This window comes from Malania oleifera, chromosome 2 (genome assembly GCF_029873635.1).
Source record: "Malania oleifera isolate guangnan ecotype guangnan chromosome 2, ASM2987363v1, whole genome shotgun sequence".
In the NCBI taxonomy this organism is placed as follows: Eukaryota; Viridiplantae; Streptophyta; class Magnoliopsida; order Santalales; family Ximeniaceae; genus Malania; species Malania oleifera.
Window position 1 is genome coordinate 147,256,614 of NC_080418.1, and position 14,775 is coordinate 147,271,388.

At 32.6% G+C, this 14,775-nt stretch overlaps 1 protein-coding gene across 2 annotated transcripts; it reads right to left on the reverse strand.

The window, feature by feature from the left end:
* Positions 1 to 615: 615 nt before the first annotated feature.
* LOC131148932 (uncharacterized) lies at positions 616 to 8,961 on the reverse strand. Of its 2 annotated transcripts, none has more exons than XM_058098894.1 (4): positions 8,919 to 8,961; positions 7,037 to 7,404; positions 2,327 to 2,758; positions 616 to 1,090 (listed from the first exon to the last, which is right to left on the reverse strand). In XM_058098894.1, the coding sequence occupies exons 2-4, from the start codon at positions 7,376 to 7,378 to the stop codon at positions 995 to 997; spliced, it is 870 nt and encodes a 289-aa protein (XP_057954877.1). In that variant the 5' UTR covers positions 7,379 to 7,404; positions 8,919 to 8,961; the 3' UTR covers positions 616 to 994. The 2 variants fall into 2 exon arrangements, with proteins under 2 accessions (XP_057954877.1, XP_057954876.1); XM_058098893.1 differs by lacking the exon at positions 8,919 to 8,961 and adding an exon at positions 8,830 to 8,905.
* Positions 8,962 to 14,775: the final 5,814 nt, after the last annotated feature.

Consider the following 14,775-nt stretch of genomic DNA (forward strand, 5'->3'; position numbering starts at 1 on the left):
CAAGAATTTACGAGATTCTGTACATAATTACCTATGTCCTTAGGCACCGACGATCAATCTACTACTTCCAAAAAATACAACTTGGGCAAATTTTAAATTACCAATAGTAATTAGAAATATATTAGAATACAAATATTATTTGTAATTCTTCAAATGGGAGGTGTGATTACAAATGGTGAGGAAAGCTCCTTATATAGCTTCAAACTAAAAGTTTAAAAAACCATCTACCAATGTGGGTTAAAAACAACAACGGCATCGTGCAAGGGAAGAGTTGCATGATGTTGCACTCTAAGCCATCAAGAAATACCCATAATTGCAAGTGATTGCCTTTCTATACAAGCTATGTTTTTCTTTTCTTTTCTTTTTTGGATGCAAACCTCCAAAACTATTTATCTAATAGAGCCTTGTCCAAGCCTCCTTGAGCATTTGAGAAAGGTGTGATATCCCATTTGATAGACACCACATGAGCTTTTTAATTAAAACCATTAAATTCAGTTTAGGGATAATATTCTATTACTACCTTTGAGTTCTCATGACAACAAGAACAGATTAAGGCAATGCAATCAATAGAGAAAAAAAAAAGGAAACAAACATAAATTAAAGCAAGGTAAAAACATTACAAACAATGATCATGATGATCTCCACTCTCTATGTCTCTAGCTAGCTAATATGTAAAACAATACAAAGTTCGGATAAAACTGCCATAATTAGAAAGGAAGAAAATATATTATGGTTGGATTAATAAAGGTAGCTAGCCTTAGATCTTATTCAAGCCGCCATGAAAACCCTTTACACTATCTTCAATAACATAAACTATGACTAGGTCTTAAATTTAGAATTATATAGATTTGAACAAAATACAATACAAATATGTATTGTGTTTTGCTTAAATCCACATAATTTTGAATTCAAACTAGACTCGAACTAGACATAAACTATATGTTTTGAAATAGCTAGATGCCTAATTTCTTTCTAAAGATTAATCTTTCAACATTTAATTGTATTGTCCCCCAGGCATAATGCTCAAATCTTCAGCTTTCTTTTTCTCCATGTCCTTCCTATACTTGATCCCACAGGCATTGCATAGACTCTAGAGATAGAACAAGAAAGAGAAAGAATTACAATTATATTGTTGTCAAATAGCATCTAAGTTGAACATTAAATTATCATTGAGATTCATGTACATAGAGCCAAAGAAAGCATATAAGTACTACTTATAGTCGTTAGGCTTTCTTACAGAAAAGCATATAATGACACGTTAGTTATATAGACATGTAATGAAATTGAATTCTCACTTTGAATCTTTCTATTTTTCATTCAAAAATTCATTCCATTTTCTTTAGCCAATTCCAATCTACTAATTAAACATGATGTAGAAGAGTTAATAAACTTTATTTGAAGTGTATATAAACCCAATCAATATTAATTTACATAGTAATTAATTTGTAAATGCCATTTTAGAAAATTTTAAATTATTTAAAATTTAGACAAAATCTAATGCAAAACTATAAAAAAATTTTCTCTAAAGACAAAAAATTAAATTTATAGTTAACTTTAAATTAATGTTTCCAAAGTTAAAGCCTCTTTTGGAAATAGAAAACATTAATTACCATGTATTCGTGAGCTTGAACTTCGAATTTTGTATTTGAATTTGTATGATTTTTTCAAAGAAAATACATAAAAAATTTTATTGGAATTTTTTCAAATCCACAAAAAATCCAAATCTAAAACATGAAATCCATACTCTTAAACACAACCTAACTATGTATCTAGGAGGTGGGTTTTATTGAATTTTGTGGATTTGGATAAAATGCATTACAAATTTATAGCCAATCTTATCCAAATCCTTATAAATCTAAATTCAAAACTTAAAATTCATGTTGTGAAACACAATTGAAGTAAAGAAAATGAAAATATGAATGAATCTAAAATTTTCATGTTTAGTTATCAAAAAAAAAAAAAAATGTAAGAAAAGAAATCATCTTGTAAATGAACAAACAAACTATTGATTTTTTGAATCATTAACAATTGATATTTCTTAGTCTTTAATCGTATTAGAACAATTTTTTGTTTTAAATAGCATTCGATATTAAGAGAAGTCAACAAAAAAAAATATTTTCTTATATACATCGATCTTTTCTTAAATAGAATCTTCAATCGGACAAAACCAAATTTAGATTATGTTTGGAGCATGAATTTCAGTATTCTTCCAGTTTGTATTAAATTTGCATCAATTTGAACAAATTGTATCATAATTTTATATTTAATTTTGTAAAAATCTCGACAAATCTAAACTCTAAGGTAAAGGGCTTGATCATGAGATTACCTTGGGGCCAAGGGGACCTTTTCGCCACATGGGAGTGTCATCGTTGTTGCATTGTGAACACCTCTTCTCAGTCTCGGGCTGACTAATTTTATTACACTGAGGAAGAGTACTGCTCACTACGTACTTCTTGTGGGACTCACTTGATGACGAACTCCCCATTTCCTGCAGCTCCGTCGCCACCTTCCTGCAGGCCAGTGAGTGCAGTGCTGAATCGGCGGAGAGATGAGGAATAGTGTTGTAGTTTCTGCAGTATCCGCCGTCGTGACTGGCGGGAACCGCCACAGGGACGGCGGAGAAGTACTGACCACCCACCCCCAGTTGATTGTTGTTTGAGCTCCAGGCAGTGTAGGCAGGATGATGAAGAAGATTATAATGATTAGTCCCTCCTCCATTGCCCATTGCATATTGATTGAACCTTACATGCCTAAGCAACTGCATGAAGAGTAAGTTAATTTACTAATTAAATAAAATGCTTTATTAGGGATGATTAACTATAATTTTACAAAGATTAAATTAAAGGGAATTGATCTTGACTTAAGATATGTTTGGATCAAGGATCTTGTTTACGAAAGGAAAATAAGAAGCAAATTCCGTTTCATCATATTTTCTCTTTATTAAGGATCTTGTTTACGAAAGGAAAATAAGAAGGAAATTTAGTTTCCATCATATTTTCTCTTTATATCAAATACTATTAAAAATTAAAAAAATTTCTACTATGAATAAAAATTTAGGAAAATCAAATACTAATTATGTATGAAACTGAAATTTTATTAATTGTTTTGTTATATATTTTATTTTATTTTTTCACTTTTCTTGATAACCAAACACAAAAAAGTAGAATCTTTCAAATTTCCCTTTCCTTTCCTTTTCATAATATTTTGTAACTTCCAAATGAACTCAGTGAATTGGTTACCATTTGATAATGGTAAAAAATAATTTGGCAATGAAGCGATTCATTAGTGGGTAGGGATTTTTTTTGGGGGTAAAAGTATTAAAAAACAGTCAGGGAAAAACATGTGTGTAGGTATGCATGCATGAATATGAGTAAAATTAGACTCACTATGTATAGTAAAAAAACTGATCAACTTGAAAAGTTGATTGATCGATTAGGTATGGTCCAAACTAGGAATAATTTTTTATTTATTTCTAAAAAATATGAAAAGGAAATGAGATATAACACAAGTTTGTATGTATGTGTGTTATAATATCCATAATATGCCACCCAAGACTTATGTCTAGTGGTGGAAATGGCAAAGAATAATGTTAGGAAGCAAATTTTGAATTTTGAATTTAAATATTGGTATAATATATTTTAAGATATTGCACTATGTATGTATGTATGTATATTTGTTTGTATGTATGTATGTATGTATGTATGTATGATCATCTACATAAATTCGTATTTAAGTTTAGGAGTGCAAGTTATGAACATTAGCTAATTATAGTTATCCCCACTCGCCTGAGTCCAGCATGCTACAAAAACTTCTAAGACATGTGACAATATTGAACATGCTAGTAGTACCTACTTTGAGTTTTGACATCTAAGTATAAGGGGAATGTGCAATACATAAAACATAATTTTCATGGTTAAATACTCATCTCAGATGTACAACACTAAATGGATAATTTGGTTCATATACAAGCCTAAGTGGATAATTTGGTTTAGTTTTCTGCCCTTAATTATTTATTTTGTATTCATATTCAGTATAATTATATTAGATATTATTAAAATATAATGAATTAGTTTTCAATGTTATCTTTAAGAGTAATACATAAAAAAAATACATTCTACATGTACTTAATCTGAACAAAATAATAATGTTTATCATAAAGATATCTTTTGAGCAAAAATTAAATGTAATTAAACTAGTCAAATCGGTCTTGTATTTTACCATTTTACCCCTAAAACTAAGTCATAATTGATTTTTGTCAAATATATAGCTAAAGGTTAAACTAGACCAACCTCCATGGCTCGATCAATCCAACCAATATCAATTATAATTTTGAAAATATTATTATGAATTAAGTATGCATACATTTATGTAAAAATTTGTAAAATTGAATATAATTTTGTGCATTTTTACTAGAATTGTACAGTTAAATTTTATTGAACTCTATGCCTTCAAAGAACTTTATATAATTAATTAATTGACTAATTTGTAACTTATGAAGTTTTCATATTCAATTTTTTTCCCATTACTGGTAAATTATCTCTATTAATTTGATTTTTTACAAAAGGATTATTCTCCATGTAATCAAGTGAATTTTAAGTTGACTTATAGTCTTTGTTTAAGGCTATTAGAAACAAAAAAAATTGCCTTATCAGTCTATATGCTCAAAACTAAGATGGTTATGATCCTTTGTTCTTTAACTTTCTTACTTGATTTATGTACAATTAAGCTTCTTGTTGTGGGGTACGCACCTAATCCATATTATACTGTATTTAAAAGCATAGAATTCTAGACTTGAATAAAATTTAACTGTACAATTCTAATCAAAATGCACAAAATTATATTCAATTTTACCAATTTTTACATAAATTCATCCATACTTAATTCATAACAATATTTTCAAAATTATAATCAATATTGGTTGGATTGATCAAGCCATGGAGGTTGGTCTAGTTTAACCTTTAGCTATATATTTGATAAAAATCAATTATGACTTAGTTTTAGGGGTAAAATGGTAAAATTAAGTACATGTAGAATGTATTTTTTTTATGTATTACTATTAAAGATAACATTGAAAACTAATTCCTTATATTTTAATAATATCTAATATAATTGTATTGAATATGAATACAAAATAAATAATTAACATTAATCCAATTCAAAATTTAGGCTTAAAAATGTCAATAGAATTGAATATTCATTTTCGTAATTTCAACTTTAAAAGATCTTTATTTTTTATCTTTAAATATAATGTATACTTGTTAAATGAAACACTACTATTTTATTATATTTTATATATGTAATATTAAATTATTGTTATTCTTTAAAAAAAAAAAGTTGAAATAAAAGGATGTTTCATTAAAATTATGAATGCACTTAGAAAGTCTCCAACATTATTGCATGACGCGTTAGTGACACATTACATACCTTATCAAAAAGTTAAATCTTTATTTTTGGATATATAAGTACTAATTAAAAATATATAAATATGTAACAATTTACTTATATCATATTTAGTTCTCGAAATAAAATGAAATAGGAATATAGAATAAAATGAATAACAAAAATCAAATGATTTCTTCAATTCCCTTTCCATCTATTTTTATTCTATTCATGAGTTCCAAATATTTATATTTAACGTTCTTGCATGTGAACATCTAAAAATTCTACACTCACCAAAACATCTTCTTCTTTTCTTTTTTGATAACCCGGGGATTCTAGCCACCATCACGCCACTTTGAATATTATAGTGCGGCACCAAATCCGGAGAGTTGAAAATCGTCCGCCCATTGACGCACCCCTGATAATTCACCGGGGTTAACTCTCAAGGGGGAACCGAACTTGCGACTTTGGGGTCTCCAAATTCACAAGTTGCTCTTACCACTTGAGTCAACCCGGCTGGGCCACCAAAACGTCTATTTACATTGAAGATGAACTCAAATTTGTCTCCAACAAAATATTTTGTTTATATATTATTTTGTATTTAATTTTTTTATTGTCATTTTTGTAGATTTTTAATAGTTTTAGTGACAAAACAATAGCAAAAATACAGCGCTAAAATTATTTATATTTTTGAAGGAAGATAAATGTATTATTTATATTTTTCCTAACACAACAATGATAATACCAAAAAAAAAATGAATGATAAAATAAAAATATGAAAACAAATTGAAAATGATAAATAAGCATCAGTCAATGGATCGATCAATATTTATAATAATGATTATAGAATGATGACAACGATGTGTTTGGATGACGATCATAAATATATCGACAAAAATGACACTAACACGACAATAGCACCAACAATAACAATTACGATAATAGCGACAAAAGTCATAGCGATCTTGTAAATCATATGAGTGAGGAAAAAATTTAATCATGCCTTAGAAAAGCGACAATGTTATTAATTAAAAAAGTGATCGTATGGTCTATTTGAAAATCGATCAATCACCAATTGTCATTGAATTCACCTCAAAACAATTTAAAAGCTAGATCTTTTGTGTGAAAATTGATATTTAATTCCATTTTATATCTTATTCAATGTCCGCCGACATAAATAGTGAAATTTGTTTTATAGATAAAATGTATTTGTCATCACATGGAAGGATTTTAACATAACCAAAAACAGATCAATTTAACTTGTTAGAATTAAACAGCAACTACTTATAAACAAGACTCTATATAGCATGCAATCATTTCATACAATGGATTAAAAATAAACTCATTTTTACCTAGTTAAGTATCACCTTTTATGTTAAAATCAAGTATTATATCAAAGGAAACAAAATTAAATTTCAATTATACTTAGACAGTTCATGATTAACTAAATCAAGCTTTTTTAAGAATCAAATTATTTATAATAACATCGAAGAGCACATCTGCATCAACAAACATAATTTACCACAACCCTAGAAGAACCCCATTAGAGCTAATTAGATGCACGCATATTCTATCTATCTATAATTATATATTTGAATATATATAAATACATATATTAATTAATTAATGAATTTAAATTAATTAAAATAAATTATACCTGAGTGTAGTTAGGGTTCTGTAGGAAGGCGTTCGTAATGGGATAGATACCGTAAGGCAGAACTGCTGCAATGGTGACCTGAGGATGCTGATGCTGATGCTGACGCTGATGAAGACGAACATTTTCAGAATCCGCCGTTTGTTCAAGTTTGTCATCATCGTAAGCGGGTAATCCCAGCCTGAGGGTGAGGTCCACGTGATCCTCGGTGCTGCTGTTCGCAGTGCTGCCGTAGGATTGCACGTACTGGGCCCGGTAATGATCGTAGCCTTTGGGCATAATCGAGTGGCCGGCGACGCGTCCTCTCGCGGAGGCCCTCCGGCGGAACCACTGGTGGGGGTCCATGACGAGCGATAGCGGGGCGCCGCACGCTGCGTACGTGCAAAAGAGAGAGAGAGAGATGGTGGGTGAGAAGTAAAAAGTAATGGAAGAGAAAGAGGAAAAAAAAAAGTGTTCGAGATAGAGAATAGAACTTAGAGAAGATCATCAATCATCATATATATGTAATATGAAATGTTTGTTATGAATGATAAGTGGGTGGGGTTTGAGAGGGGAGGAGATGTGGACACGTGGACAAGTTTTTAAACAACGAAGTTGACCTAGCGCGCATGCATGCATGTACCTAGCTAGCTACGCTCTCTCTCTTTAATTTCTCTCTCTCTGTGTATATAAATGTGTTATTATTATTATTATTATTATTATTATTATTATTATTATTATTATTATATATATGGGAGATGCGTAAAAGGGATCAGATTAGCTGGAGGAGTGAGAGAGACAAAAATTTGAACGGACATAATTGGACTCTAGCGGTGACAACTAGGATACGTAAAGAAATGAGTCAGTGGGGTACGTTCAAATTATGTGTAAGAACATCTCACCTGTACTTGGGAAGGAAAGAGAAGGATTAATCAATGAATGGAGGAATGAATAAATTAGAGAGAGAGAGAGGAGCGCGCGCGCGCGCGCGTGTGTGTGTATTTCTGTCAAAATGTCTTTTGTGTGTTGTGGACTTCATGTGGCTAACCATGCTGGAAGGTTAGCTGGCTGGACCAACTGAAAGTACAGGTAAAAAATTATAACCATCTGACCCCGGCCGTGTACACAGATGGAGGGAGAGAGAGAAGTAGTTACTGCATGGAACGAAGGGCGGCTTTGTTTAAATTTTACGGGGAGTGAATAAGAGATTGGGGCCACTAGCTTCAATTGGACAACGTTGTGAGGTATAGAGTTAGTGCGGTGCATTGAAGGAATATGATACATACACAGGGTGGCTTTCTACCTCGGACTCTTTCGGAGAATAGAAAATGCTAGCGCCGGCAGGCCCGGCACGCAGAAAAAGCTCAATGCAGGTACGAAGCAAGACGAAGACAACGAAACAGACCTAATAACTTTTTGAGAGAGAGAGAGAGTTACGTACAGAGAAATTCGAAGAGCTACCAAAAACATAAAGCCACAAAGAAATTTGAAGAACTATATATATATATATATATATATATACAGAGAGAGAGAGAGAGAGAGAGAGAGAGAGAGAGAGAGAGAGAGAGAGAGAGAGACTACCAAACACAGAAAGGGAGACAGAGAGATGAAAAACTTCGCACACAGAGAGAAGATACATTATATATATATAAATAGAGAGAGAGAGATATGAAGAACTAAACACGCAGAGAGAGAGAGAAGTATGTATGTATATATATATATATATATATATATATCTGTATATGCACATAAAAGTTTGAAAGACACAGAGATATGAAGAACTACAAGCAGACACACACACGCACACAGAGGCTTACAGAGAAATGTCAAGCGCTGCCGTGCGAAAACAGAGAGGAGAGTGAAATTTTGAAGAAAAACGGGGGAAGAGAGAGATATATATACTTACAGAGGGTACGGAGGTTGATGGTACAGTTAAGAGTACTGTAAAAGGTGATAAGGGGAGAAGAAGTACTTGGTGGAGATATAGATATATGCCACGGTTAATTGTTTTCTTAAGGAAATAAAGCCTTAATTGGAAACTTTGGGTACGTTCCTGTGCATCGCGGGCCACCCCCCTTCCCTGAAAATATCTTGATCATCACAAAAAGACACCCCCACCTCCCCAAAACTTTGATTCTCCTCCTTAAAACTCCCCATATCTGGAACTACAACCAAATCCCGGTCAACGCATCCAACGGCCTCCGTCATCCCGATACCTCTAAACCCCGACTCGCCGCCGTTCGATACATAGAATTCAACCATCCCCCTCTCGCACATCGGAGTCCATCGAATGGGCTTTGATCGTGCACGGTCGTGACTACCAAATCAGGCCCTTTCATCTTCGGCACATCTCACCAAGTTCCCAAACGTGGGCCCCACTCGAGTAAAATCCAACGGCTCAGCATTCTTCTCGTTTTTTTTTTTTTGCTACGGTGGGGATGCCCTAGTTTCATAAATTTTGAACAACCTGAGCATAAAAAGACGATTCTGTCCTTCAGAGTTAAATATGGTAAGTGTGACTGCCATTAACTGATCCTTCTTTCTTGGAACTCCACACCCCCATGAGCTCATTTCAAAACTTCGTAAGGACGCGTTTGGGAGTATAAATTTACAATATTCTTTTTTATTTAGATTTGAACAAATTAAAAGTCAAGATTCGAATTAAAAGCTTTTAAATGTGGTGTAATAAAAGGTCAATTTAATTTTAAAAAAATAAATAAATAAAAATTTATTAAAAGCAATCTCAATTCTGAATTATGCTAATCCGAGCTCCATTCACACTCCCTCAATTCTAAAAGATTCCGTTCTCACTCCCTCTCAATCTTCAATTAGTTTTTACTTATATATTAATAAAATTAATTACTTAAATTTATGTGTTCCATGAAGTGAATAGTCTAGTAAATGATATAATAATTAAGTATCAATTGATCAAATTTTGGAGTAAATAGTTAAAAACAATTCATGTGATATACACATTTAATCATCTTATGTCTTTCCTGGTACATACAAATTTATTTTTTAGACATAAAATTTTAAGTAAATGCTTTTAATTTATTAAACATAGTAATAAATCAATTAGCAATTAAATGAACGAAAATAGCATCGATAAAATTTGATAGTCGTACTATGATGTACTAGCTCTCTCTAATTATTTGTGACAATGAATTAATAACAAGTCAAAATTTTACCTATATATTGGAAGTTTTATTTAGTGTGAGCCCAAAAACAATCATAGATTCGAATTTTTTTATTCAATTAAAATCCCAATTGGGTTAAATTTTTGGTTCCTCGGATCGATTACTACAAGAAAAATTCTTAAGGGTGTGGAAGGGAATGCAAATTAATTAGTCTTTAAATTCGATTAGATATGTGTGTGTGTGCGCATGTGTGGATTGGGATTTAATTATAAATCCATATATATATATATATTCAAAATTATTTAATTAATTCAAACGTAAAAAATTAATTTAACTTGATAAATACTTGTTACTCACATTTCTAGCATTGAATTTTATTCAGGGACCAAAAAAAAAAAAAGGGCTAGAAATGAAGCTTGTATTTTATTTGAAAGATTGTTCTTATTTTATTTTATTTTATGAGTAGTAACATATGTCATTAATTTTATTTATTATTTCATTTCATTGCACAAGTGTGATAAGCTCCTATCATATTGTAATTAATTTGTTTTTTTTTTTTTTGCAACATAATCAACTAATTATTAGAGCTCAAGTCATGTGATGGGTGCCATTAATCATTATTATTTTATTTTGAAAATTTTGGTTGTTGAAACATGAAAAATTAAATTTGAGATTAATATATTTTCTTAGACCCACATTGTTTGGTGAGTTAATTTCTGCTTATTATAGCCAAGTAGAATAATATTTTTTAGCACTACAAGAGTAAAATGATTAACCAATCAGAAAAAAAGAAAAAAAAGATTATACAGATATCCACCAAAAACTTTAAAGCTACCTTTAGTTTGTCACTTACGGATAGCTCAGCTTTGTCATATTATCAACAATAAGGATGCATAAGAGATTTCTATTTGATAAATACTTGTGAAAAGTATAGAGATTTCTTTCTTATTTGAAAAGTATGCAGTTTAAAGTTAAATTAGGTTGGTAAATAGCTAAAGGGTGATTCGAGCCTATTGTATGATCATAAAATACCATTAAAATTAAAAGAAACGTTTTATAGAACGATTATAAAATAAGATTAGTTATGTTATACGGATCAAAATGTTCGGCTATTAAGAAAAAATATATTCAAAAAGTAAAAGTGACTGAAATGTGTTTGGTAAGGTGGATGAGTGGTATAATAATAAGGATAAATTATACATGTTGGATCAAAATTCAATTATGGGCATATATGTGAAACAATTATGTATTGTGAATTGTTTAATAAGAAAAGACCCTATTTAAAAGTGATCGATTATTTTGGATTATAATGAAATTTAATGTATCTGAAATGGTTGTGAACCTTTAATGTGTAGATACTTTAATGGTTATGTAACGCCCCGACCCGCCACGTGAGCCCAAAGTGCTAGAAAACATAACATAAAACAAAATATTCTCTTCTACCATTCGCAAGAGGGTCCGACCCTGAAGAGTTCACGGTTGCCCTATCCATAAACAACATACAATAAAGTAGCGGAAAAGTTTCAATCTCCAAAATATCATGCCAGAGTTCTAAGTCATTACTATTACATAAATACTTCCAATGTTTCTAATACAATCCCACAAGATAACCTGACCATAGTCTAGTACTTACACGAGTACTTACAAAAAAGATTCCCTAAACACTACGCTCCAGAACCGACTAGGATGCTAGGTCTGGTTTCCTGTAGGACCTGAAACAAGATTTGCATATTGGGGTGAGACACTTCTCAGTAAAATGGATCATATTACATCAGTGTCTGACTACATGAGTTTATTCCAACAGAAAATAATAGCAGGTTAGCTGAAATGAATTACGCAGTAGTTAAAAAATTCTCAATCATGTAATATAGAAGATATGTATACAATTCCTGAAAAGATAGTGTGGCCCATTACCAATGAGAGTTCCCGATGTTGGGGTAGGATACATGTCCATACACTGTAAAATCCCTCGGCTCGGTACTCAAAGTTGTAACTCCGCCCATTTTATTTTTAAATCATGTATATGCATATCGAACTCATACCTGCCTAGGAACACCACATTAACACCATTTACTTCCCCTGTAGTACGAGTTGTGCGGTCCATAGACCTGATGATGGGGATCAACATGTCTTATGTATCTCTTTTACTGATATGATAACACATGGACGACCTCTCGATGTCCACTCCTTTGCTGACATGGTGACACGTGGACGACCTCCAGATGTCCACTATTGTTTATATCTGTTTTGCAAGAACACATAGGATTCATTGAAGACCTTCTACTTCTTTGATGGAAGACTTTTTTTATGTGAAGACTTTATTAATGTGTTAATTTATATTTTCATGGATATGTTATTTTAAGATTGAAGACCATGCTTGAAGACCCAAATGAAGTATTGAAGCAAAGTCCAACTCAAAACCCATGTGGGTCCCACATGGCTCCAATGGGCCCCACACAATTTTGGTCTTCCTTTTGAAATATGTTTAAATTTCAAATTTGAATTGTAATAATGCAAGACAACTAAGTTTGACTTGTGTGCTTATGAGTTGGAGTTCCTTGTTTTCTAGTTAGTATTAATTGTGTTAGGTTAATAGTTGTTGAAAGGTGTTGAGAGTTATTGTTGAGTGTTTAATGCTTTGTCTCCCAAGCTATGTCTATAAATAGTCTTCTTATTGTAAGAACAAGACTTGAAATTGAAGTTGAATATTGAAGAAGCATATCTTTGTTTGAGCTTGTAAGGCTTGTTCCTCTCATTGTGAGTGAGTAGTGTGAGGTTACGATGTTCTCTCCAGAGATCATGTGGTGAAAGACCACTAAACTATCCAACGACTCCATCAACCCCTCCTCCATCTAATACTCTCACGACCCCAATCAACACCACACGGGCAGCATCTTCATACACCCACACGACGATCATCATCTATACTTCGTTGATGCGTTCATCTTGTGATTCAAATCTTGTACGAAAGGACCTACAGTGTGATCTAACTACGTGTGGAACAACATCAAGTCATCCAAACCAATCTCTTAGTAACTTCAGGACTTGTGTTTGAATCCTTTGCTATATTTTGTGAACCCTTGCTAGTAGATTAAAATCACATCTTTGAATAGCCCATTTAATTGATCCATAGATTGCAATATTGGTACTTGCTAGTTAAAATCAATTGTATGAATATTAGTTTGGTAACATAGAACTTTTATTCTTGAATCTCTGAAATAACAACTTTTCAGCATATAACTTGATTCCTTTGTGAGAGAACCAATTGTGACTTAATTGTTGGACAAGTCATACACCTTTTGAAAATCCTTGAACATGTGAAATAAAGCATGATTTATTGTGTTTATGTTCAGATAATTAAATTCTTAAATTAAAGTGTTTAAGTGTATGTGCTTGTGTGAGGGTTGAATCATAGGACATAGGTCAACCATTCCCATCCTACATCATCTAGGTATCAGAGCCTAGTTCGAATTAGGCGAACCCTCTAAGTCCTAACATCTTCATTTTCCTTCTACCAAATTGATGTGCGATTTTCACTATCAAAACCTTATCATCTTCAAAAACCTTAAATATAAGAGTTGTGGAAAATTTTCTTATCTTTCTTTTGACACCAAGATCGTCTTATTTTGAGTTTTCGTACAATTTTCTCGCCGAGTTTCAATCGAGACGATTTGAAATGCTGTGAAAATATGAGAAAATTATTTACAACTTTCATGTTTTAAGCTTTGAGAGATACGGGCTCTAAGAAGGTCAAAACTAGCCTCGTTCTCTAGGAAACAGAAAAAACAGAAAAGGAGAAACAAGAAAAAGAAAAAGAAAAAAAATAATAATATCAAACCTTGATTAGACTAGGCTACACCAGGCCATGTAGCCTGGTCTAGGGTTCCCCCCCCCCCTCCCCCCCTCTCCCTTTATATATATATATATATTCCCCCTTTCAACTCATCCGCTCCCTCTCCCCTCCTCTCCAATTCCTTGCTACCTCTTCTCCCTCTCAATCTCCCTTCTCTTCTATCTTCCTTTCATCTCTTCCTTTCTTCCTAGCTCCCTCTCTCTCTCGGCTCTTCCTTTCTCTTTCCTCATCTTCTTCTTCCTCCTTTCTCTCCTCCCTCTCCACTCTTCCCTTTCCTTGCTATTGTCGTGAAATCTCCCAGCCGAGCCTCCTTTGCTTGCTCTGCAACCAGCCGAAGCCTCTGCTACTGCTACTCTACAATCAGCCAAAGCCCACTACGGCCCTCTTACTCTGATGTGTTGCTTCCCTGTGTTGTCGTTCCTCACAATCACAGCCGCTGCTCCTGCTGTCTACGGCTGTGCCACTACTGCTATACCGAGCCACCACCTACTAGCTGCTGCCTCCCCTGCTGCCAGCCACCTTCTCCCACGTCCAGCTTGCTTCTATTCTCCATTCTCTCTCTCTCTCTCTCTCTCTCTCTCTCTCTCTCTCTCTCTCTCTCTCTCTCTCTCTCTATATATATATATATATATATATATATATTCTAGCCTTTAAATACTTGCATGATTATAGTTAAATTCCAATAAATTTTTATTCAAGTTTGGAACTTTTGACTCTTTGTTTGGGTGTTACTATGAAATTTTATTTCTTTTCTTTCTCTCTTAATTAATATT